This window comes from Lepus europaeus, chromosome 20 (assembly GCF_033115175.1).
Source record: "Lepus europaeus isolate LE1 chromosome 20, mLepTim1.pri, whole genome shotgun sequence".
Classification (NCBI taxonomy): Eukaryota; Metazoa; Chordata; class Mammalia; order Lagomorpha; family Leporidae; genus Lepus; species Lepus europaeus.
In genome coordinates, this window is record NC_084846.1 from 59,420,097 (window position 1) to 59,446,573 (window position 26,477).

Below are 26,477 nucleotides of genomic sequence, written 5' to 3' on the forward strand. Positions count from 1 at the left end.
CCTGGCTCCTGGCTTCGGATTGGCATAGTTCCGGCCATAGCAGCCATTTGGGGGGTGAACCAACGGAAAAAGGAAGACCTTTCTCTCTTTCTCTCTAACTCTATCTGTCAAATAAAAAAAAAAAAATAAATAAAATAAAATGTGGTTCATCTGTATGCTATCTACAAAAAACAGATACAAAGACATGGCAAGGTTAAAAGTAAAAGAATGGAAGAAAGACATTCTGTGAAATAGTAACTAAAGAAGTATATTATTGGACAAAATAGGTTTTAAGTCAAAATAGGTTACAAGAAAATAGAACAATACATACTGATGATACATTTAATCTATCAAGAATATTTAATAATTTTAAAAAATGTGCACTAAGGAAAAGAGCCTCAAAAATATAAAGCAGGTACTGAATTAAGCATCGACAGACTGAAGGGAGAAATAGACACATTTATAATAGTTAGAAATTTTTTTTTTTTTTTTGACAGGCAGAGTGGACAGTGAGAGAGAGAGAGACAGAGAGAAAGGTCTTCCTTTGCCGTTGGTTCACCCCCCAGTGGACACTGTGGCTGGCGCGCTGCGGCCGGCGCACCACGCTGATCCGAAGCCAGGAGCCAGGTGCTTCTCCTGGTCTCCCATGAGGGTGCAGGGCCCAAGCACTTGGGCCATCCTCCACTGCACTCCCTGGCCACAGCAGAGAGCTGGACAGAAAGAGGAGCAACCGGGACAGAATCCGGTGCCCTGACCGGGACTAGAACCCGGTGTGCCGGCGCCGCAGGCGGAGGATTAGCCTATTGAGCGCGGCGCCGGCTGATAGTTAGAAATTTAAAAATACAACTTTAAATACTGATAGAACCTCTAAATGGAAGATCACTATCAATGAAGTGTAGAATGTCTAAAGAGAAGACCAGTAAGGGATAGAAGACTTGAAGGACACTATAACTAGACCTAATACACATACACAGAACATACCACACACCAGAGAAGACAAATTCTTCTCAAGTGCATATGAAGCACTCTCCAGGATAGCTCCTGCTTTAGGCCACAAAACAAGTCAAAACATTAAAAAAGACTGAAATCATTCAAAACATCTTCTTTAATGACAATGGTATGAAGCTAGAAATCAGTAACAGAAGAAAACTGAAAGATTCACAAATATGTAAAAATTAACATACTCTGAAACAACCAACTGGCCAAGAAAAAACTCACAAGGAAAATTAGAAGTTTATTTGTGATGAATGAAAATGAGAAAACATACCCAAACTTATGAAATGCAGTGAAAGAAGTATTCAAAGGGAACATTCTAGTTGTAAATGCTACATTAAAAGAATAAAGATCTGAGAACAATAAAATAACTATCTTTAAGAACAAGAGAAAAGAAAAAACTAAGTCCAAACTAGCAGATGAAAGAAAACAATGAAGATCAGAAGGGAGATAAAATTGAGGACAGAAAAAATAGACAAAATCAACAAAACAAAAAGTTGGTGTTTTGAAAAAAATCAACAAAATTGACATGCTCTTGGCTATACTAAAAAAAATTTCAATTCCATGTTCTATCAACTTTTCAAAGTACTTTGCATGTGTGTATGTGTATCTGTAAATGTAAAACAAAATTTAAAAAAAAAGAGAACAATGAACAGACAGGATAAAGGGAAACGAACAGCAAGGAGGTAGACATAAACTCCACGGAGAATTGAACTTAAATGCAAATTATCTAAACATCACATTAAAGACAGGATAACAAAACAAAATCAAGGGGCTGCTATTTCTGCTTCAGATATAGAAAAGTTACAACATACTGTTTCTCCTGTAAATGCTGGATAATCTACAAAAATTTTGTTTTCATCAACCATCAGAAAACTGAAGTTAAAATGCCAAAGAACAGAAAAGTTTCTCTTATAAGGCAGCAGACACATCAGAACTACGAGTGAAAAATGTGATGAAGTATCAAAGAAAAACTTAGAGACAGTCACAGATTGGCACTCTAATCCTGGTTGATGAAGTACAAAGTAGGGCACAGTGACAACCGGAAAAAAGTGAAAAAATCGAGTGGGGAAATGACATATGCTGGGACTTCAAGATTCTGAAAATGGAGGCCAGTACTGTGGCACTGTGGGCGAAGCTGCCACCTGAAACCACTGGAATCCCATATGGGCACCAATTCATATCCCAGCGGCTCCACTTCTGATCCAACTCGCTGCTAATGGACCTGGGAAAGCAGTGGAGGATGGCCCAAGTGCTTGGGACCCTGCTACCATGTGGGAGACTGGATGGAGTTCTAAGCCCCTGGCTTTGGTCTGGCCCAGTCCTAGCCATTGCAGCCATCTGGAGAATGAACCAGCAAATGGAAGATTTCTCCCTCTCTCTCCTTCTAACTCTGCCTTTCAAATAAACAAATGTATCTTTGATGGGGGGAAAAAGATCCTGAAAATGGAAGATTAGTGGGCCTCACCGTCCATGAAGTCTGTAATAGGCCAGTTGAAGTGCAAGCTGAATAAATGTGTCGGGGTGAAGCTTCTTCTTCTTGGTTAGTTTTTTGCCAAAAGATGTGAAGGCATATGCTGCAAACTGTAGATCAGATGCCTAACAAAAAGAATCAGAGAGGAACAGTAAAAAATCATCTCAAGAGGATACCCCAAATAGAACCCGGTTATCAACTGAATTAACCATCAGATATACAAAATTAAGGGTACAAAGGCTTTAATGTTTTATTTTGTGATGACATGCTCAGAGGATAGCCACATTTATATATGAATAGTATATAAAAGAGAACATTACTATCTTCAGAGAAAGGTGAACATCTACCTCCTTAAGATACTGGGCTTTAGCTTGGCTGATGTCATTCAATATTTTCTCATCCACCGTGAAGACAAGCTCCTCTGGAAATGGTAAATCCCGTACTTTCTCTGAGCCCTGAAAACAAGGAAGACTTAAAAATATTTTCTCTATATAAATACTGGGGGAAAGAATGACGGATATGCTCTTACATACCTTCCATCTTCCTTCATTCTCTAAAATTTTCTCATCAACGTAATGGGCAATGTGCACCATCACCATTGCATCATACGGAGCATGCTGAAATGAAAATACCAAAGCTTCTGAGTATTTTCTGCCAGCTTAAAACCTGGTCCAATATTTTCTCTTTAACTCAATTTTTAACATAAAAAGGAATAAGAATCCTTAAACGCCTCACCTCCTAATGATAAACATATAGCTAGCTAGCTGTCCTACAGTACAGTAACTGCTGTATTTTATTTTTTGAAATGAACAGATGTTTAAAGTTGGAAGCACTTAATTAAGACTCTTGGGATCATAGGTGTACATGAGTACGAAGGAAACATGAACAATCTAGAGAAATGGCATTTGGGCTGAAAGTCAAAACAGCTGTTACATATGCAACGCTAAGATGTTCTAGAATTGCAGGAACAGTGTCGAAAAGTAGATGAGGCTGGCAGACTACCTGAAGGCATTTGGGATGAGCATGAACTCCTGTAGGCCACTATGCATGAGAAAGCATAACCATTCTGCGCACATATTTACAAGAATGTCCAGATGGGGCAGATACCATTCCTAACGGTTAAGCAATGTGGTAAAGAGGGGCTTTGTTACAGAGGTGTAGCAGGTTTGACAGCTATATTTAGAGAAAGGAAATGCAGCTGGTGAATTCTCTGGGCTCAAACTTTTTGTCCTATTTTCTCTATGTTCCTTTGATGACAGTCCCATCAGATAGTTTCTTCTGTTACTGTTACCACTTACATTAAGTAGCTATCATTCGTGAACTGGATGTGACTAGCCTTGGAGTGAAAGAAGGGGAGGCTTAAGATATGGACCTTAAAGAGGAAGTAATTCATTGTCTTCTATGTCACTGTAACATTACAACTCTGCAGCCCTGTATCAAGGCTAGAAGTACAGTTGACTGTCACCAACTAGGGGACAGCCAGAACATTAGGACAGGCTCTTGAGGGAGTCAGTGCAAGATGGACGAGCACTTTGTCACAACAAGCACACCTAGCAAGACTGACAGGTCACTCGCAAGCCCATTTTTTTAGCTACATCACATAGCTACATAGTGCTTTATAGCTTTAAAAGCAATCCTCATAGATGTTATCACATATTATTTAAATTATTTAATTACTTGAAAGGCAGAGAAAGAGAGAGAGAGAAAGAGAGATCTCCCATCTCTGGTCCACTCTCGAAGTACCTACAACAACCAGGGTTGGGCCAGGCTGAAACCAGAAACTGGGACCTCAGTTTGTGGGTGGCAGTTATCTGCACCATCACCTGCTGCATCCTAGGGTGTGCACTGGCAGGAGGCTGGAATTGGGAGCAGAGCTGCGACTCGAACCCAAGCACTCCAGTATGGGATGTGTATATCTCATGTAGCATCTAAATTGCTCGGCCAAATGCCTTCCCAAATTATTTAAGACAGTACTCTCTATTCTAAACTATTTTACTGGAACCATAAAAAAAGAGCAGAACAGAAGGATGTTAGACTCTTTGTAGCAGAAAAGGCAAAGAGAAACTGAGGGGAGAACTTCAAAGGTAATTAACTACCTTAAAAATTTAGTTTGCAGGGAGTAGTAAAGATGTAAATCAGACTGAGGAAGGCCAAGGAGAATCAAATAAGGAGCTGAAAAAAATAAATCTGAGGCAATTAACAAGAAATAATTCATCTACAGTAGACACAAAGGAAGAGTAAAATTAAACCAAAATGACTCATGATAGCCTTTCACTGTCACTCTAATGAGCTATCTAGTTTTGTACCTGCTAATCTACCAATTCACCTACTTCTTAAATAACAGCTGCCTTACTGTGTTTAGGCAACCACCACACCCCCATAGTGGTTGCAATGAAACTGATTCTGCCCACCAGGTTCCAAGGCTGGGCTTGTGAACCAGGCCAGGCTAATCAGAGCACCTGTGAGTACCAGGGATGTGGACCTGATTCACAGGCAAATCACAACCAGTGAGAATCATTCCTAATACTTTGCTGAGACTGTTGGGAAAAAAGAAGTTAGCTATTTACACTGAGGTCACCAGGCTGAGGGCTATGAAGACGTGAGGCCACAGGTGTGACCATTACACTGTGCAGTCTACCTAAAAATGAAGCCAAACAAAGGAAAGCAGAGCCAAGGAAGGGGAAGAGATTTCTCATGAAAGTATATGAACACTGTTAGCATTATCCACACTTAGGTGTGCTTTGATATCAATAAATTTCTTAAACTAATGACACTTTGATTTAGGTTTCTATCACCTAAAACTCAGTAAATACTAATACAATCACGAAAGTGCTACGTGTTTTTTTTAAATTTTATTGATTTTAGAACTTCTGAATGACTATCAGAGAGTTGTAAAATATAGCTAGCAAATAAGATTTCAAAAAGTGAATAGAAACAATAAAAGCAATTTGGATTTTTCTGAAGGTCAAAAATGGTAGTAATTGCCATATATTTTAATATTCATAGTCAAAACAGAGTCAAGATTATGTGTCATTTAAGGAAAATACTTATCTAATTACTGAGTAAATCTTGGAACTTAGAAATATATTCAGTTTCTTATACATAGAACACACATATACATAATATCGTATTGTATCTCGTAAAATAGGTTATATACCTCAACAAGCAGGTAACAGCTTTGTGAGCTGCCACTATATAAATATTACATGCAGCTTCATTTTGCAGCTACATTCCAAAATGTTGGCTTTTCTATAGTAGAAAACAATTTATCATATATTCCACTGTTACTAGGAATTCATAACTAAGGCTTTTATTATAATGTCTTAAAATGAAATAAGTGTTTACTGCTACTACACTGCAGCACAGAGCAAGCATCTGTTGCTCACTGCCATTAAATTTACCTAAAATATTAAAAGGGAGGGAAAAACTTCAAGAGTTTACTTACATCACAATTACAGCCAAATACTCCATTAGAAAAGGAAATCAAATTATAGGATTTGTCACCCCAGCGTACCGTAGGATCTCCACTAAACAGTATCGAAATTATCTACAATAAATGTAATTTTCCAAATTAAAATAGTGTTAACAATGGTAAGTATTTTCATCTTGAACACCTATATATCATCTCACTTGTTCTAAGTCCAACTAAATTTAATAACGTGGTTAAACCTAAGAGATAATTATAGCCCAATTTTAAATATTTCTCAAAATCTCAGTTTAAAAAATTCTATGAGAAGAGGATGGTGGTATAGCAATCATGGATTTTTATAGAACATTCTCTGGAACATAGAAGGCTTTTGTAATTTGAATAGTATCTGGCCTTCATAAATTGAGTTATTAAAGCTCAGGAGGAAAATATTTTAAGAAATATTTTAAGAACTCATATTCCACTAAACTTTTTTTTTTTTGGACAGGCAGAGTGGACAGAGAGAGAAAGACAGAGAGAAAGTTGGTTCACCCTCCAATGGCCACCGCGGCCGGCATGCACCGCGCTGATCCAAAGGCAGGAGCCAGGTGCTTCTCCTGGTCTCCCATGGGTTGCAGGGCCCAAGCACTTGGGCCATCCTCCACTGCACTCCCAGGCCACAGCAGAGAGCTGGCCTGGAAGAGGGGCAACCGGAACAGAATCCAGTACCCCGACCGGAACTAGAACCTGGTGTGCCGGCGCCGCAAGGCGGAGGATTAGCCTATTGAGCCACAGCGCTGGCCATAAACTTGTTTTAAACTATAGGTTTCTGAACCTTTTAGTCATAAAATCAATTTAGCTTATCACAATGAATAGTCTTACAAATACAATAAAATAGAACAGAAATATCAGAGTATATCACAGACAGTAATTTTGCAAGTTTTGTGAAACTTCTATTATAGATCCATTTGTGCACATTCATGCACATGTGTATAATATAGTGGGCTAAATCCATTTGTAAGTACAGACTACAGTCCACAAAGTCTGAAAAATACTGCATTAAAACATTAAAAAAATTTTTTTTATTTATTTATATTTTTTTGAGAGACAGTGAGAGATCTTTCATCTCCTGTTCACTCTCCAAATACCCACAACATCCAGGAGCTGGGAACTAATCTAGGTCTCCTACATAGGTAGCAGGGTCTTAAGGTCCTTGAGCCATCATCCACTGTCTACTAGGGTACTTTTGGCAAAAAGCTGAATTCAAAATGGAGGAGCCTGAGCAGACTTGAACCAGGTACTCCAATTTGCAATGTATGTGACCCAAGCAGCAACTTAATGGCTACACCCAATGCCTACTCCCTAAGACATATTCTTAAGGAGTTTCATGAATTTCTTAAAATCAAACAACAAAAAAGGCAGCTAAAGAAAAGTCCTTTTCTAGCTACAAGGTTTTTTCATCCTGGATTATTTTTTTCTATCATGTAATATTGATGAATGCATTATGAAATAATTTAAGTGTTTTCAAAAGGTTCTGAAGTTTCCACTAATAGGATTACTATATTTTATTTCCCAGGAAGAATACTGCTTGAGGGGAGAGGGGAGAGGAAAAAATCAAGGCCACATTCACCCTTAAAATCACTCAAGTCAGAGTGTTCAACAAAACCAAAGACAGGATTACTTACAGGGGTGATGTAGCTCATAGGACAGACCCTCCCAGCTAAGGTGTTAAGGCACACTGGTGTGAGTTACAGGCAAGTGCTCATGTCACCTTTGTCAAGAAAAGTTCATTTGCCCCAGTGTAATATTCTGTTTGTATGATCAACAAAAAAGTTGGGAAACACTGGCCCAAAATATACCAAAACATTCCTAGGTCTTTAAACAAAGTACCAAACACATCTAAATAGACCTAAACAATGTAGCAAGGATTTACAAAGCACTATTTATTCATATATAAGGTTCAATTTGGCACACGTATACTTTATATCTTAACAGAAGTTTTAAGAGCCTGAAGTAAAAAAAAAAAAAAAAAAAGGAAAGAAAACCTCATGTTCATTATACATGAGTCCTCCAAAAAAATCTGTGAGAAAAAACAGGGGCCAACATTGAGGCATGATGGGTAAAACCCCCACCTGTGATGCCAACATCACACATGAGCAATGGTTCTAGTCCAGGCTACTCTACTTCCTATCCAGTTCCCTGCTAATGTGCCCGGGGAAAAGCAGCAAAAGATGGCTCACGTTGAGCCTCTGTTATCTGGAGTTCCAAGCTCCTGGCTTCAGCCTGGCCCAGTGCCAGACGTTACAGCCATTTGGGAGAGTGAATCCGCAACTGGAAAATCTAACTCTTTCTTTCAAATAATTAGAAAAACAGAAGAAGCAGAAAACAGGATAAGAAAATTACCTGGGAATAATCTTCTGGTGTTACATGTGGCCTGCCATCTTCTATGGAATATACAAATAAACTGCTCTGAATTTTTTCTAACAAAGTCAAGTTCTCTGGATCAAGACTAATCAAATATTCTCGTGCCTAAAGAGACAGGAGAGAATGATTACCTGTTAAAATGTACACACAATATATCCAGAGAAATGTGAAAGCAGTTTGTGAGAGAAAAGGCCCATTAAGCAAAGAAGGAATCACTACCTTAGCCCACCGGGTCCGCTCCTCACTAGTGAGCGCGGCTATCCCAGGTCCCTCGGGTTCACTGTGGCACTTCTCGTGGATGTGCGTCAGTTGTCTTAGGGAAGATGAAGGGAAGAACATTCAGAGGAGCACAGGCAGACGGGAGCTACTTTGGCCTCTGACAGTCATAATGTTGACCAGTATTTAAATGTTTCAATATACTACCCAAAGAAACATACATATGACCTCAACAGCAATAGATTTCCTACACAACTTTTTTTAAAAAGTGATTATATGTTCCATTAATACCAAAAGTATATTTGAAAGTAACTTCATTTCTACAAAAAGGATTCAATCTGGCTGATGTGATTTATACTTTGAAAATGTGGTATACTTCCAATGTTCAAGAAAATCTCCTTTGTAATGGAGAACTTGAAAAATATTCTGATAATCACTCTTAGAAACATCACATATGTGGCCTGCACTGTGGAGTAGTGGGTATGCCACCTGCAGTGCCAGCATCCCATATGGGCACCTGTTCGAGTCCTGGATGCTCCACTTCCGATCTACTCTGCTATGGCCTGGGAAAGCAGTAGAAGATTGCCCAAGTCCTTGGGCCGCTGCACACACATGGGAGACCCAGAAGAGGCTCCTGGCTCCTTGCTTCGAATTGGCTCAGCTCTGGCTGTTGTGGCCAATAGGGGAGTGAACCAGCAGATGGAAGACTCTCTCTCTCTCTCTCCTCTCTCTCTGTGTAACTCTTTCAAATAAATAAATAAATAAATCTATTTAAAAAATCACATACATCCTATGTAGCTAAAAATCATTATGTGTATCTATTTACATATAGATACAAGTAAAACCATAGGAGTTACTGCATACACAACTAATATTTGTATTTTACCTAAAAAATAGAGGTACCAAGAAGTCACTTTTCAATGTTTTCACATGTGCCACTTTCTTACTTCTGACCATTATGGTTTAAAGCCTCTACCAGCAGAGGATAAGTCATTTTCCCCTTAGCATTCTGTGCTACCAGTCTGATGAATTTCAGGTGTCTTTAAATAGTCAGAAGGTAAAAAAGTTTTTCTATAAAGAGATAGGTTTTTTTTTTTTAAAGATGTATTTACTTATTTGAAAGGCAAAGTTACAAAGAGACAGAGGCAGAGAGAGAGAGAGAGAGAGAGAGAGAGAGAGAGAGAGAGAAAGAGAGAGTTCATCCATCCCCCGGTTCACTCCCTATATAGCCCTAAGCGAGGGAGCTGGGCTGATCCGAAGGCAGGAGCCTGGAGGTTCCTCTGGGCCTCCCATGTAGGTACACAGGCGCAATCACTTGGGACATCTTCCACTGCTTTCCCAGGCACACTAGCAGAGAGCCATGGGGGAAGCAGAGCAGCCAAGACTTGAAGCAGCACCCATATGGGATGCCAACACTGCAGGCCGTGGCTTTGCCCTCTATGCCACAGTGCCAGCCCCAAGAGATACATTTTCATCAGTTAAAGCCCTACTTTCCCATGGCACATGCTAAGAAATTACCTCAATTTAAAAGCTTCCTGGAATTCTTCAGAAAGTTAGTCAACAGAGTATAAGTCACTATAAAAATGTACCATGCATAGCCATTTCTTCTTTGTGGCTTCAGCATTCAAAATTGGAAGAAACTTACTGATTTTCCCAATTTCCTCTATTAAATTTGTGACACTGATCAATAATTCCTCCCTGCAAAATTCCTCACTCTTATTTGCACATTAATGGTGTCCTGTGGAGCAGGTGAGGTTCACACAACAAAGGGCAATCTCTGGTGGAGAAGGGCAACTTGCCTTGCCTCTCTTCCTGCTTACCTCTCTATACTGAGTCCTAATTTTGCCCAAGATAAAGATTAAGCTTCTGTGGTTTGTGGTTCCTGGCACATGAATTAGCATAAATTCTGAAAGCTAAAATAGAAAAATTCTACATCTCCTTTTCTTCACATGGTACCAAATATATTTTTTCAGAATCTGAGCAATCTATTTTATGCTTCTAATTGTGTCCTATGTTTTTAGTTAAAATTTCCTTATGCACAGATCTTGCCTGATCTCTCAATTCATACAATCACACTTGTACATTTTAATATATATATACACACACACACAAAATGAAATTCTACTGTGTAATAAGCAACAGGAAACAAAGGAGACCTCATAACTAATCTATTAGAGCTCTACCTGTCTGTGAAAACACAGAAACAAATAATTTCAATTCAACATTGAAATCAGTAAACAGAGCTAAGGACCAGTACGCAGAGAGCCTAAAGGAGTTAACTCTCTGGGGTTTGGGGAGAGGAAATGGAAAAAGAAGTTAGGAAATACCTGACCTCCTGGTGACACCTGAACAGAAACTTAAGAATTTGCCAGCTAGAGCAAGCTGGAAAGGGCATTCCAAATAGAAAATGTGAGTATGTGTAAAAACCACAGATAATCCAACATGCTACAAGGACTGCAAGCAAAGCACAGGATAGCAATACAAGACAGGAATGTAAGACACACAGGAAGGAGGGCAGCACATGGGCTACAGAGGTTGGCCAGGGTGGAATCCAGACTCCTGCTGAGTAATTTAAGGAACATTTATGAATTTTAAGCAGAGGGCCAGCGTTGTGACTTTGCAGGTTAAGCTGCTGCCTGCAGCACTGGCTGTTCCACTGATGATCCAGCTCCCTGCTGGCTGAAGAAGCAGCGGAAGATGGTCCAAGTGCTCGGGCTCCTGCACCCACTTAGGAGACCTGGATGAAGCTCCTGGCTCCTGGCTTCAGTCTGGCCCAGCCGTGGCTGTTGCAGCCATTTGGGAAATGAACCAGCAGATGAAAGATCTCTCTCTGTATCTCTCCTTCTCTGTCTGTAACTCTGCCTTTCAAATATATTAAAAAAATAATTTTAAGCAAAGGTAAGATCAAATCACATTTGACTCTTACAGCCACATTACTCAGATGACACGGAGAATATGTGGAGGCAAGAAAATCATCATGGAATTTGAGCTAATAATCTAGCAGTAACATCAAAAAAACCTGAACAAAAGCAAAGCAGAGAGGAAAGAGGAAAGAATTTAAGAAATCAGTAAGAGGGAAATGAGGAGGGTTTTGTTTCTGATTAATATGAGACACAAGGGAGATGGCGAGGGTCACTTCATCTGTTCAGATCTGAGTGACTGGGTAGGTGATGGTTCCATTGAGGCAGATAGGCATCTAAGAAATAAGATATATATGGCAAGTTAGGCCTACCATCACTATATTCATATATAAAGTTCTTGTTATCCTTTTTTTGATAGAGGTATAGGAATAGAAAACTATTTCTCTACTATTAAACAAAAAGAACAGAGCAAACCAGTGTTCAGTAAAGGAAAATGGAGGGAACATTTGGCCTTAGCGTAGGGAGTGCCCAGGGCAGTAGCAAGCTGAAACAAAGCACAGTCTGAAATGGGCACCCTTTAAACCACCCAGGTCCAGGCTACGTTGCCAGGCCAGAAAGTAGGCTAGTGTTGTCAGAACTTGTAATTTTTTTTAAAGAGAAATCAGAAATCCAGATTTTTATGTGAACTCTCTTCATTTTTAAGCAATGATTCAAATTTTCTGTTCTCAAAAAATAAACAAAAAAATAGGTCACAGGCTGAATTGATGGATCACGTGTATTCAATTTCTGGAAGACTGGCTTTGAGTAATCCAATTACTAAGCCTGACCTAATAATTACATGCCAAATTTGGGCAAGATTAAATACTATAACTGGCACATAAGCAAATATTAGCCAAATCACAAAAGCAAAAGACCTAAAAGATAAATTTGCGTACATCAAAATTAATAATGTACAATTTATTAAAAAATTTACTCCTTTAATAGTGTTCAGATCATAAAAATAACTATTAATAAAACAGTAGAAAAATAAGCAAAAACAATTCACAGAAAACAGAAATGGTCTATAAATATGCATGAAAATGCTGACCCTCACTAGTAATGAAGGAAATGCAAATTTAATGAAATGAAAATAATTGTTCACTTGCAAGTTCACCAGATTTTTTAAAAGTTTGTCTGAGAGGGGCCAGCACTGTGGTGTAGTGGGTAAAGCTGCTGCCTGCAGTGCCAGCATCCCATATGAGTGCCAGTTTGAGTCCTGGCTGCTCCACTTCTGATCCAGCTCTCTGCTATGGCCTGGGAAAGCAGTAGAAGATGGCCCAAGTCCCTGGGCCCCTGCACCCAGGTGGGAGACCTGGAAGAGGCTCCTGGCTCCTGGCTTCAGATCAGCTCAGCTCTGGCTGTTGCTGCCATTTGGAGAGTGAGCTAGTCAGCGGATGGAAGCTCTCCCTCACGCACACTCTTTTCTCTCTCTCAATCTCTGCTTCTGCCTCTCAGTAACTCTGCCTTTCAAATAGGTAAATAAAACTTTTATAAAAAAAAAAAAAGTTTATCTGAGAGGCAGGGTTTCCCTAAGAGGGAGGGGAAGCACAGTGCCTGGGAAGAGGGATGAGGGCAGGTCTGGAGGACTGGAAACCTTGGCGTTGACTTAGGTGGTGCTTATACGAATATTTAGCTGACTATTCCTGTGTGTGCTTTTGTACATATATGTATTTAATAAATACATTTAAATTTTAGACAACACAATATTCATAAAATCATCTAGGAAACGTGAATAGTTGATTATGTATTATGATAATAAAGAATTACTGTCATTAGAGGCCAGTCCTTAGGTGTGATAATGGTACTATTTTTTTTTTTTTTTTTGACAGGCAGAGTGGATAGTGAGAGAGAGAGAGACAGAGAGAAAGGTCTTCCTTTTTGCCGTTGGTTCACCCTCCAATGGCCTCTGCAGCCAGTGCATCTCGCTGATCCGAAGCCAGGAGCCAGGTGCTTCTCCTGGTCTCCCATGAGGGTGGAGGGCCCAAGGACTTGGGCCATCCTCCACTGCCTTCCCGAGCCATAGCAGAGAGCTCACCTGGAAGAGGGGCAACTGGGATAGAATCCGGTGCCCCAACCGAGACTAGAACCCGGTGTGCCGGTGCCGCAAGGCAGAGTATTAGCCTGTTGAGCCACGGCGCCGGCCTGTACTATGTTTTTTAAGAATCCTTACAGTTTATAAATATACAAGGATGCTTCCAAATGTTCATGAAAAGAGGAATTGCAAGGTAAATTTATTTTGGTGCAAATAAATTTTGAAATCCATGCACTGTTGTTTCATAATATGCATTTTCCATGAACTTTTGGAAGACCCGTTATATATACTAATATGATGCATTCTAAAATATTTTTGGTGGAAGGATATTCTGAGATTTTCTTCAAAACAATCCAATGGAGAGGGAAAAGGAGGGGCACGAGAGTTAACCAACAACAAATATGAGTTTATAACTGCTGAAGCTAGAAGTTGATAACTGCTGTAGCTAGTGGATGGATACATGGAGGTCTTCATTACATAATTCCCTCAATAGTTTCAAAATTTCCAAAACATATTTTAAAAATATATACACATGGCCGGTGCCGTGGCTTAACAGGCTAATCCTCCGCCTTGCGGCACCGGCACACTGGGTTCTAGTCCCGGTCAGGGTGCCAGATTCTATCCCGGTTGCCCCTCTTCCAGGCGAGCTCTCTGCTATGGCCCAGGAAGGCAGTGGAGGATGGCTCAAGTGCTTGGGCCCTGCACCCCATGGGAGACCAGGAGAAGCACCTGGCTCCTGGCTTCGGATCAGTGCGGTGCGCCGGCCGCAGCGGCCATTGGAGGGTGAACCAACGGCAAAAAGGAAGACCTTTCTCTCTGTCTCTCTCACTATCCACTCTGCCTGTCAAAAAAAAAAAAATATATATATATATATATATATACACACACAATACATGCCATATATACATATTATACACACACTACTATATGTATGTATGCATGTACATACATGTAATATATACTATACTCATATATATGTGTATATATATATATATGTTCTCTTTTTAAAACTATTGCACATATACATTCATTACAACAGGTCTGGAAGAATGGAACACACCCAACTATGAGGATACTTCAAAAAATTAATGGAAATGTAATCAAAAGATAAATTTATTTGGGTACCAAAATGTTGAAATCTATGCAGTTTTCTCATAAGATGCATTTCCCTGGGCCGGGGCTGTGGTGTAGTGGGCTAAGCCTCCACCTGCAGCGCTGGCTTCCCATTTAGGCACTGGTTCAAATCCCGGCTGCTCCACTTCTGATCCAGCTCTCTGCTATGGTCTGGGAAAGGAGAAATTGGCCCAAGTCCTTGGGCCCCTATACCTGCATGGGAGACCCACAAGAAGCTCCTGGCTCCTGACTTCAGATTGGCCCAGCTCCGGCCATTGCAGCCATCTGGGGAGTGAACCAGCAGATGGAAGACTTCTCTCTATCTGCCTCTGCCTCTGTAACTCTGGCTTTCAAACAAATAAATACATCTTTTTAAAAAAATGCATTGGGGCTGGCGCTGTGGCATAGTGGGTAAAGCCACTGCCTGCAGTGCCCGCATCCTATATGGATACTGGTTCGAGTCCCAGCTGCTCCACCTCTGATCTGGCTCTCTGCTGTGGCCTGGAAGAGCAGTGGAAGAGAGTCCAGGACCTTAGACACATGCACCCATGTGGGAGACCCAGAAGAAGCTCCTGGCTCCTGGCTTCGGATTGGCCCAGCTCCAGCTGTGGCAGTCATTTGGGGAGTGAACCAACGGAAGGAAGACCTTTCTCTGTCTCTCCCTCTCACTGTCTATAACTCTATTTCTCAAATATTTAAAATCTTGAAAAAAAAAAGTCTCGAGCAGGAAAAGGGACATATCTATGGTTTCCTTTTCTCCAAGTAGAACATATTCAAGTGCATATAATAAAATTAAGAACTAATCTTTTTCTAATCTCTGCATCTTCTCCCTGTGTCTCAAAAAATTAAATTAAAAAGAAAAGTTCTTTAAAAGTAAGCATGTATAAAATTTTGTTTTTCATTTTATTGACATTTCACAGAAAGGTGTTTCTGAACATTTGTTTTTTTAACTCAAGTAAAAACTTAACATGTAATGAGACTCAAGATAAAGTAGTTTGAAAACCTGAGAAACTCTGGCGGGGTGATCAGACTGCCTTCATGTATTACATCAAAGACAAAAACTCGGCCACGACACAGCACTGCAAGGTGACTTGGGGAATGCCCTTCACTCTCTGGAAAAAGAAACAGAAGACAGAAGACTCAAATCTCCCAAAGTTAAACTGGAGGAAAGTTATTTTTTTTCATCATATATTCATCAAATATATAACATGAACAACATGCAAGTTAAAAGAATTTCAGTTACTATGATGTAAATACATATCTTTAAATGTGTCCATAGACAATACCTAGAAATCCATGAGAACTTCAAATAATTATATACCCTGAGAATCATACAAATCCCAAACTGCCACAAGGTCTTCTAGTTTTATTTGGGGAAAGAAACGAGAATAGTAGAAGGGGCCCAGAGAGAGGAGAATCATTTGAATTCATGAGCTTCTCTTTGGGATTATTTTGTTAACTGTTCTTCAAATAATTTAACTGCAAAGATATCAAACTATAATTGCTCAAAGCAAAAAAAAATGTTTTAAGTAGAAATGAACACTACATGGGTAAGTGACAAGAAGAAAGAGTTTGGCCCAGTCTGTTTCTAATTAAGGCTCTGCTAACAGTAAATATCACTATGAATTCTGATCCCTTTGGCACACATTAATTCCCCAAGAACAGTTTATTTGTTGTAAATTTCAGACTACTCTTACTTAGACCAGTTTTTTTAGTTACTACTTTCTTTGCCAAGGGTCTTCCTACATGACAGCAAAAATTAAAAAGAGGAAGAGAAATATACATACATGAGGGACCTTCAAAAGGTTCATGGAAAAGCCATACAATGAATAGGTGGGCTTTTAGCACAGCAGTAAAGTTGCCACTTGGAGCATTGGCACTGTGTATCAAGAAAGCTTGTTTCAAGTCTCAGTTTTTCTGTTTTTAATCTAGCTTCCTGTTGGTGTACACCCTCAGAGGCAGCAGGTGACCGCTCAAGTCCTTGGGTCCCTGCCACCCATGGGGGAGACCGGTTTGAACTGGCGTCAGCCAGGCCCAGCCCTACCTGTTAAGGGCATGTGGAGAGTGAATCAGCAAATGGAAAATAGACAGACAGACAGACAGAGATAGAAAGACAGATAGATCTAACCCCTGCCTTTCAAATAAAAAGAAAAATAAAAATTTTAAAGAAAAGAATTTGTACCAAAATACACTGATCTTTTAATTCTATTTTCCCATGAACTCTCTGAAGTACCCTTACACACTGCCACTGGAAGGAAATGTATTGGGTGGTGCTGAGTGCTTTACCCACATTATTTCATGAAACTACAAAAAAGGACTACTGATAACACTAGTCTTGTACCTATTTTCTCAAGAACTAGGAGGTGAGTATGTATTTTCCCGGCTCCTAATGGCTACTACTTTTGTCTCTCTTCTCCTCCAGATCCTTACACATTGGCAACCACCACCTTTTATTGCTATCATCTACTGACCACATCTTCCCAAATTTTAGGGCTGGAAAATAAAGAAAATACATCAGATGCCTAATTAATCAATAAACAGTTGGAAGTGGAGCTGATGATAAGAGATGTTAACTCAGGATGAACCTAAGATGGGATGCCTGGGCAGAAAACTGCACCAAGTGAGGAAGTGTGCCATGGCAGTTCCACAGGAATGGCAAGTGAAAAGACATTAGGAAAACTGTGGCTGCTTCACTTCGAGGGAAATGAGGTCAGTGCCTCAGAGCAGGAAAAAAAAGTACAGAGCGGCGGACGCATCATACTGACCTCAGAACGGGCTTTCAATTTGAAGTACAATGGGAAAGAAGCTGAAGAGTGACAGTGATAATGTAATCCAATACTTAAGAAAGGTCATTCCAGCTGCTACATGGAAAACAGATTATGGCCAAAAGAGAAGATGCAGCAAGGTGAGTTAGGAGGCAGGCAAAAATGACCTAAGTGAGAGAAGATGGTGTCTTTGACTAGAGAGTGACATTTGAAGGAAACAAGTTATTTTTCTTTTACTTTAAGGACAGGCTGGTATTGTGGGTGAAGCCATGCCTGCAAGGCGGGATCCTGTATCAGAGGGCTGGTTTGAGCCCTACCTGCTCTGCTTCTGATCCAGGTTCCTGCTCATTCACCTGGGAAGGCAGAGGAGGATGACTCAAGTGTTTGGGCCCCTGCCACCCATGTGGGAAATCCAGATGGAATTTCTGGCTCCTGGCTTCAGCCTGGCCCAGACCTGGCTGTTGCAGCCATTTTAGGAGTGAACCAGCACATGGAAGGACTCTATCCCTCTCATTCTCTGTCACTCTTTCAAACAGATAAATCTTAAAAAAAAAAAAAAAAAAAAGGAGATAGTCCAGATTGGAACATCTAGCAAAGAGAAAAACAGATAATACAGCAGAAAAATAGCAATGCATATAACGCACATGCAAGATCCTTGATGAGACAACATGAGGTCCAGAACACGTTTGAGAGAGTTGACCTTAGGAGTCAGAACATGACATCTATTATTGAAGAAAAAGACAAAGTATACAAATGTGTGATAATGTACTGCAAGAGGATGGGAAAATACCGGATGTTCTCAAAGCCTGCACTAACAATTACCATTTACTCAGTGACTCAATCAACACAACTTCCTGCCTTATAGTCTGAAGGCCAGAAATCTGAAATGTGTCTTAGTGCGGCTAAACTGGAGGAGTCAGCAGGCTGTGGTCATTCTGGAGCTCTAGAGAGGTGGTTTCCTTCCCCCTTCCAGCTTTTGGAAGGGCCGCCCACATGACTTGGCTCAGGAACACCTTCTTCCATCTTCAAAGCCATCCAGGGGTAATCACAACATTCATATGCTTTCCCCTCTCAGTTCTCTCTCCTGTCTTCCTTTTCCTTAAGATTCTTTTGGGCCCATACAAATAATCCAAGATAATCCTCCCCATCTCCAGGACAACTGAGTAGCAACCAGAATTCTCCTTTACCATGTAACCTAATAAAGTCACAGTTCTAGGGAGTAGCATGTGCACATTTTTGGGGGACCATTATTCTGCCTACCAAAGATAGGCTGGTAAATTTGGTGATGAAAATATTGTTTTCTGTTTACTAACAATAAGAAAAGAGTTCACTAGCAGAGAATAAGGATGGAGAAAGGCATCCGTCTTCTCTGAAAGGAACAAGTTGACCAAAGAATACGGTGATGAGGCTGTGCTGTGTACCCACTTGAGATTTAGCTGACATAGTGAGGTTTTCTGGCTTTCCCTGGGCAAGTAAATTTGCTAGGGGAGGTATACTTGATACAGCTGAGTTTTAAATAGGGTCAAGCTTCTATAGGATTAATACTGGGGGTGGGGGCAGGTATAGATTTAAATTTGTATCCAAGGAGTGGTACAGTCAAGAATGGAGTAGAGCAAAGTGGAAATCTATGAGTAGTTAGGTCACTGAATTGCAAATCATGATATGGTTACAGAAATAGCTGAGGCGGGGCAGGTATTGCGGAGAGCAAGTTAATCCGCCACTTGGGATGCCTGCATCCCATCAGAATGCCTGGGATCAAGTACTGCCTCGGTCTCAGATCCACCTTCCTACTGATGTATATCCGGGACCCAGCAGATGATGGCTCAAATACTTGGGACCCTAACACCCACATGGGAGAACTGGATGGAATTCCAGCCTCCAGGTTTAGGCCTGGCCCAGCCCCAACTACTGTGGGTATTTGGGGAGTGAACCAGTGGATGGAAAATATCTATCTCGTTCTCTTAAAAAAAAATTAAAATAAATAAGTACAAATTTAAAAAAATAAGATAGTGCAGATGAAGCACAAAAGGATGTGAACTGCTTGAAATGATGACACAACAAGTGCTGGAACAGCAAGGTCTAGGACATGGCCACGGGAGGGGGCAGAGGGACAGATTCCTTCAGGTAGAAAGTGAAGGAAACAAGAGAAGGCAATCTACAATTGGAAGCCAAAGTCATCAAGAATGGGATTGAGGTAGTAACAGAAAAACAGTGAGACTGATGCTAAAGTAACCAATGAGTGAAAGGGAATGGTCAGGAGCAGTCATTATACTGATCACGAGCAGTGGTTATAAAACCTAACAGCTTTTTTTTTTTTTTTCTGCCAAAAGAGTCCAAATTGTAAAAACAGAAAATGGAAAAGGCAAAGGGAAACAAACAGGATGCCAACACCTCCCATGAAGCCTTTAGAACTAAAGAATAAACATTAAAACAAAAAAAATCTCCAACTGAGATGCTTACAAGAGAAGTAGTGGTGGAATCTTTCAGAGTAAAAGTTGAGGATGCAGTGGATTTTGCTGATCATGAACTTGAGAAAGTTTCAGAAGGGTTTGGGGAAGTGGTGGGGGTAAGTCACAGCAGTAGGAAACTTGGATCAAAGATGACAAGAGATGATATGGAAAGTATGAACTTCTGGAGCGAAATGAGGTAAACAAGGATGAAAACATGATTCATCCTGCTCTCTTAGGGGAAGGCTAAAAAGCAAACTAGTTCTGGTTACAGACTCCTTACTAGGCCAGCACCTTACACTCTGCCCTCCTTTCAACACATAAAATTTCTTGTATTTTCTCCTTATCAAGAACAGGTTCTATAGCCCTACATTGCAATTTCTCCCTTGCAAAAATCCTTACCTCTGCACTTGCCCCTGCATATTGCTTAAGAAAACACACATCATCCAGTATAATTTTAAATTCATGAACATACATCTCAAATGGGCACTAAACATTACTCAGCAACCTCACATTTCTACAGCACAATTCCTCTTCCCATATCCCACAATGACTATTTTAAATCTTCTCATTTCTCCTCAAATCTTCCAATTCAGCTAAGGAACTCAGCTTGACTAAGGAAAACACAAGCAATACAAAGGAGCTCCTCATCTTCCTGCAACAGAAGTGGCTCCTCATCTGCATCCAGATGCACTCCCTCCTGGTCCCTCCTTTCTTTGGTGGGAGATCCTTTCCTCTACCATCTTGGTCTTTACCTCCCACCCCTCCTCTTCTCAATGATTTGGCCCCTTATCTCCTCTATTATTACTAAGATGTAGTATCATCAATCGTTTAAAACACAAGTTTTTAAATCTTCCACTGTATACCAACATTTTTTCAAGTATTATTTCCAAATGTTGTCACTACTTCATCAATTTGCTTTCATCTCTTTAAATTGAGCTTTTTTCCTCCGCTTGCATTAAAACTGCTCTGGTCAAGGACAGCGTCTGTTCCCATTCTGCTGACAAACCCAGTGGTCACATTTCCACCAGCATAAATAAAACACTTCCTTCTCTTGACTTCAAGGGGACCACTGGGCTCATTTTCTTCCTACTTCTCTTGGTCTCCTTTGCTGGCTCCTCCTCCTCTATTAGGTTATGATAAGAGTTAGTACTGCTCCCCCAAGTCCAGCACCCTTACTTACATATGTGCCAAAAGTAATTTAAACTACTCTTTTTTTAAAAAAAAATTATTTATTTATTTGAAAGCCAGAGTTACACAGAGAGAGAAGGAGAGGCAGAGAGACAAAGAGAGGTCTTCTATTCACCGGTTCACTCCCTAATTGGACGCAACAGCCGGAGCTGTGCTGATTTGAAGCCAGGAGCCAAGAACTTCCTCCGGGTCTCCCACACAGGTGCAGGGGCCCAAGGACTTGGGCCATCTCCCACTGCTTTTCCAGGCCATAGCAGAGAGCTGGATCAGAAGTGGAGCAGCCGAGTCTTAAACCGGCGCCCATATAAGATGCCAGCATTTCAGGCAGTGGCTTTACTCACTATGCCATAGTGCTGGCCCCTAACCTACTCTAACAGCTCTAAAAATCATTTCTGCCTACTGGTGATGAGTCCTAAAGTCACTATCTACAGTACTTAATCTTTCCCAGAATTCTACACCTTGTCTCCAATTGCCTGCTTAGATTTCTACTACAAGGCATCTTAAATTCAACATAGTCCAAGGTACCTCTTGATTTTTCTCCCTAAAACATCTCCTCCCAATTTTCCTTACCATATGAACCTACACATTAATATATCCCATTAATTGCTGAAGTCAAATATCTTAAAGTCATCTCTGATTGCTGTTTCTGTCTTGTATCTCACAACTTAACTCTGAAAATTCTGCTGACCCCATATCCAAAATATATCTAGGATCTGGTACCTTTCCACCACCCTAGCACATGCCTTTATCAGCTCACTTGGATGATCCTAATAGCTGCCTAATTCATCTCCCTGCTTCTATGCTTACAGCAGGAAGCATGGTCTTTTGGAACATAAATCTGCATGTTACTACTTTTCTCAAAACCCGGTCGGGGCACCGATCCTGTCCCGGTTGCCCCTCTTCCAGGCCAGCTCTCTGCTGTGGCCAGGGAGTGCAGTGGAGGATGGCCCAAGTGTTTGGGCTCTGCACCCCATGGGAGACCAGGAGAAGCACCTGGCTCCTGCCATCGGAACAGTGCGGTGCGCCGGCCGCAGCGCGCTACCGCGGCGGCCATTAGAGGGTGAACCAACGGCAAAGGAAGACCTTTCTCTCTGTCTCTCTCTCTCTCACTGTCCACTCTGCCTGTCAAAAATTAAAAAAAAAAAAAAGCCAAAAACCTATTCTCTTGCTTTACTACAGGGTCTCTAGTCACCTCTTCAATCCACCCCTCTCCCTCTTGCCTGCTCTGCTCTGACCTATTGCTTTTTGAACATGCCAAGTTTATTTCTTCCCTGGGGGAGATTCTTCCCTCAACACACACACACACCACAAAAACAAAACTGACTTAAACCAAACTAAAAAAAGCCAAAACCTACACTGGTCCACCATATCATTCATATCCCCAGAGAAGCCTTCTCTACAGTGTAACTTAAAACAGTCACATATTATTCATTTAAATTTTCTACACAGTACTTACCACTCATTCTGAATTTTTCCTTGTTTACTTATTACTCCTGCTTTATCCCTATCTACTTCTTCACATAGCTCTAAGTCTAAAAATATTATGACAGTTTATACCACTGTAACAAGAAATGTTATTAATGAATCCTTGTTTTACACACTCTAACTTGAAGGAGTTACTTTATAAAGGACATACCTAAGTAACCAAGACCAAATTCAAAACCAGGACTTAGCAACATCAGTTTTCAATTTTCCTCTCTTCATTACTGCTATTCTTACATCACTTTTCTGTTGTTCTTTTCCACTTATATTTGGACACTAAATTATGCTATGAATAACCCAGTTTCCCTGAAATTTCTTTTAATTCTTTCACTTGCAACATTAAGGTAAATCACATGGGCTCAAAGACACTGAACGCCTCAATCATCTATAGGGGCTTAGTAAGAGAAGTTGAATTCTCTGTAACAGTAAACTAATATCCCTCACTGTGTGAGCTTAATTGGCTCTTAAAACCTTTACTTTATCCACTCAAAATTGTACTCTACAGTAATTGTAAACTGTCATCAGTTTCAAAAAACAAAAACATTCCCAAAGTAATAACATCAGCAGTTACAACAAATTTTTCCATTTGAGGGGGACATCAAGCAAAAATTGCCACTGAACTGTAAAAACAAATTTGATGGGTCAATCTAAACCTATTTGCCTCCAGGCTTTCAGCTCAGATAAGGAAAACATATTTGCAAAGAGAAATGAGTATGATGAACTGACAAGCAAACACCTGAATGGATAGTTCAGATAGTAGAGATGACAGTAGAAAGAAAAGCACCCAGAACATATGCTCCAGGATTTCTTCAGTATTCTGATTCAGAATTCTACTCTTCAGCTAAATTGTTTAAACTCTCAGATGCTACAACACAGCCACAAGTTTGTGCTGAACCATGTCAGAGTTTGGAAAACCTGTTCCCATACATTACATCCCAACAAAATAGAAAAACTTAGATGATTCATGGAAAGTCTTTGTCAAAGTCCAACAAGCAAACATTTTTCAAAACTGTGTTCCATGGCGACTCAGTAAAAATTACATCAAACTATGCAAATCCCAACACATTTGCATGTTTTTACTTACCAGTCCTAAAATAATTCATAATTGAATCTCTAGTAATTCCTGGAACCTTGCAGGTAGAAAACAGCATTCGGAATTGATTCATATCTAGAGGAGTGTTCCCAACTTTGTCAACAGGCACTTTTTCCCTATTAAAAACAGTATTTTGATCAAGAACTCATTATTAAACTTATAAACCAACCAGGCACATCTATAGCACTCAATCCCAAATAAATGAAGCTTCTCAACATTTTGCCACCTGAGACATCAGGTAAACCTATTACAAATTCACTTAAGTATTCTTACTTTCTTAATAGCTGCCAGTAGTTCAAGTTATGCCAAAGAATTATACTTCCTCTTTCTAAATGAGTGCCTTCTTTTGGAGGCCAGTAGTGTTCAAAATGGGGCGAAGGACCCGCGAAGTTGACATTCAGTTGTGATGGTATACGAACATCCAGGTAGGCCACATTCAGCCACCACTCCTCCAGCTAAAAGAAATTAACATCAGCCTAATATCCTTCACAATATGTGAATGCATAACTGCTGGCAAAAAAAAAAAAAAAAAAAGCAAGCAACATTGGTTCTTTACTAATCTTCAAACTTAAAAACATATTTTTCTTCCTTTTTCTAACTTTTATTTAATATAAATTTACAAAGTACAACTTTTGAATTATAGTGGCTTTTCCCCCCATAACATCCCTCCCACCTGCAACCATCCCTTCTCCCATTCCCTCTCCCATCCCATTCTTCACCACAATTCATTTTCAATTATCCTTATATACAGAAGATCAATTTAGTATATACTAAGTAAAGATTTCAACAGACTGCACCCACAAAGACACACAAAGTATAGAGTACTGTTTGGGTAGCAGTTTTACCATTAATTTGCATAGTACAACACATTAAGGACAGAGGTTCTACATAGGGAGCAGGTGCACAGTGACTCACGTTGTTGATTTAACAACTGACACTCTTATTTATGACATCAGTAATCACCCGAGGCTCTTATCGTGAGCTGTCAAGGCTATGGAAGCCTCTTGAGTTCACCAACTCCAATCTTATTTAGACAAAGCCATAGTCAAAGTGGAAGTTCACTCCTCCCTTCAGAGAAAGGTACTGCCTTATTTGATGGCCTGTTCTTTCAGCTGGGATCTCTCACAGAGATCTTCCATTTAGGTCATCCCCCCCCCCCCCCCCCCCCGCCGTGTCTTGGTTTTCCATGCCTGTGAAACTCTCATGGGCTTTTTAGCCAGATCAGAATGCCTTAAGGGCTGATTCTAAGGCCAGAGTGCTATTTAGGGCATTTGCCATTCTATGAGTCTGCTGTGTATCCTGCTTTCCATGTAAGATCATTCTCTCCTTTTTAATTCTATCAATTATTATTTGCAGACACTGGTCTTACTTATGTAATCCCTTTGACACTTAATCCTATCTTTTTGATCAATTATGAACTTAAACTGATCACTTTAACAAGATGGCATTGGTACATGCCACCTTGATGGGATTGAATTGGAATCCCCTGGCACATTTCTAGCTCTACCATTAGGGGTAACTCCGAGTGAGCATGTGCTGAACTGCACATCTCTTCCCTCTCTTATTCCCACTCTTATATTTAACAGGGATCACTTTTCAGTTAAATTTAAATGCCTAAGAATAACTGTGTGTTAGTTAAAGAGTTCAACCAATGGTATTAAGTAGAACAACAACAAAAAAAAATACTAAAGGGGATAAAATAGTAAGTTGTTCCTCGACAGTCAGGACAAGGGCTGATCAAGACATTGTTTCTCATAGTGTCCATTTCACTTCAACAGGTTTCCTTTTAGGTGCTCAGTTAGTTGTCACCAATCAGGGAGAACATACGATATTTGTCCCTTTGGGACTGGCTCATTTCACTCAGCATGATGTTTTCCATTTTGTTGCAAATGACTGGATTTCATTTTTTTTTTTTTACTGCTGTACAGTATTCTATAGAGTACAAAAAACATTTTCTTACCTGAAATCATTATAGATATTGAAAATAATTTTGTGAGAATTTTTCAAGGGATGGAACTGCAGAATTCTAAATATTATTTGGTTTAACCACACTATCAAAACCCTGAAACAATAGAGCACTGAAAAGGCACCCTCAGATCATCACACTGAAGTACCTAACAAAGCATGCATTTTCTCAAAGAACCTCTAGTATAACAGATACTCAATAAATTCTCATCTAATGATAATAGTTACTAAGGCACTTACAATTTTCTTTTTCCAACAAAAACTGAAATTCTAAGCCAGAAATATAAAAGCTTTTCAATAGGTTTAAAACTAATTTAGGCAGCTGACGCTGTTGTAAAGCAGGTTAATGCCATGGCCTACAGTGCTGGCATCCCATATGGGCACCGGCTCGAGTCCTGGCTGTTCCACTTCTGATCTAGCTCTCTGCTATGGCCTGGGAAAGCAGTAGAAGATGGTCCAAGTCCTTGGGCCCCTGCACCCGTGTGGGAAGACCTGGAAGAAGCTCCTGATTCCTGGCTTTGGATCAGCTCAGCTCTGGCCATTTCGGTCATTTGGGGGGAGTGAACCAGTGGATGGAAGACCTCCCTCCCTCCCTCTCTCTCTCTCTCTCTCTCTCTCTGGCTCTACCTCTCTCTGTAACTCTTTCAAATAAATAAATCTTCAAAAGAAACTAATTTAGATTCTTCATAGGCACTGCATGCTAAGTGTCCCTCTTTCACAATACACCATTGAATTTCATGCGTAAGTAAGCAGATCTTATCAAATTACCTGGAGTTATTTTGGAAGAAACTGATGTTGTAAATTATATTTAGTAATTCAGAAAATGACAGAAGCATAAAAAATAAAGGCAGAACAACTTCTTTACCTTTATCCCACTTCAGTTAAAATCACTCAAGCCTCAAAATTGAAAACAAAGAAATGTGGAAGTATAAATTTTATTACTCCATTATAAATCAAAATGGCTCATGACAAGATAAGCTTGCTTTTCATTTCTGAA

General features: G+C 40.2%; 1 protein-coding gene across 3 annotated transcripts in view; it reads right to left on the reverse strand.

The window, feature by feature from the left end:
• Positions 1–26,477, reverse strand: part of CROT (carnitine O-octanoyltransferase) — a 41,828-nt gene that overhangs the window by 8,434 nt on the left and 6,917 nt on the right. For 2 of the 3 annotated variants that reach the window (XM_062179166.1, XM_062179167.1), the window contains exons 5-13: positions 23,789–23,970; positions 23,507–23,631; positions 15,541–15,649; positions 8,496–8,589; positions 8,256–8,381; positions 5,892–5,993; positions 2,980–3,063; positions 2,794–2,901; positions 2,441–2,571 (exon numbers count right to left, since the gene is read on the reverse strand). In XM_062179166.1, the coding sequence (XP_062035150.1) occupies positions 2,441–2,571; positions 2,794–2,901; positions 2,980–3,063; positions 5,892–5,993; positions 8,256–8,381; positions 8,496–8,589; positions 15,541–15,649; positions 23,507–23,631; positions 23,789–23,970 (1,061 nt within the window). The remainder of the gene's footprint in view (positions 1–2,440; positions 2,572–2,793; positions 2,902–2,979; positions 3,064–5,891; positions 5,994–8,255; positions 8,382–8,495; positions 8,590–15,540; positions 15,650–23,506; positions 23,632–23,788; positions 23,971–26,477) is intronic. The other variant, XM_062179168.1, reaches the window with a different exon arrangement.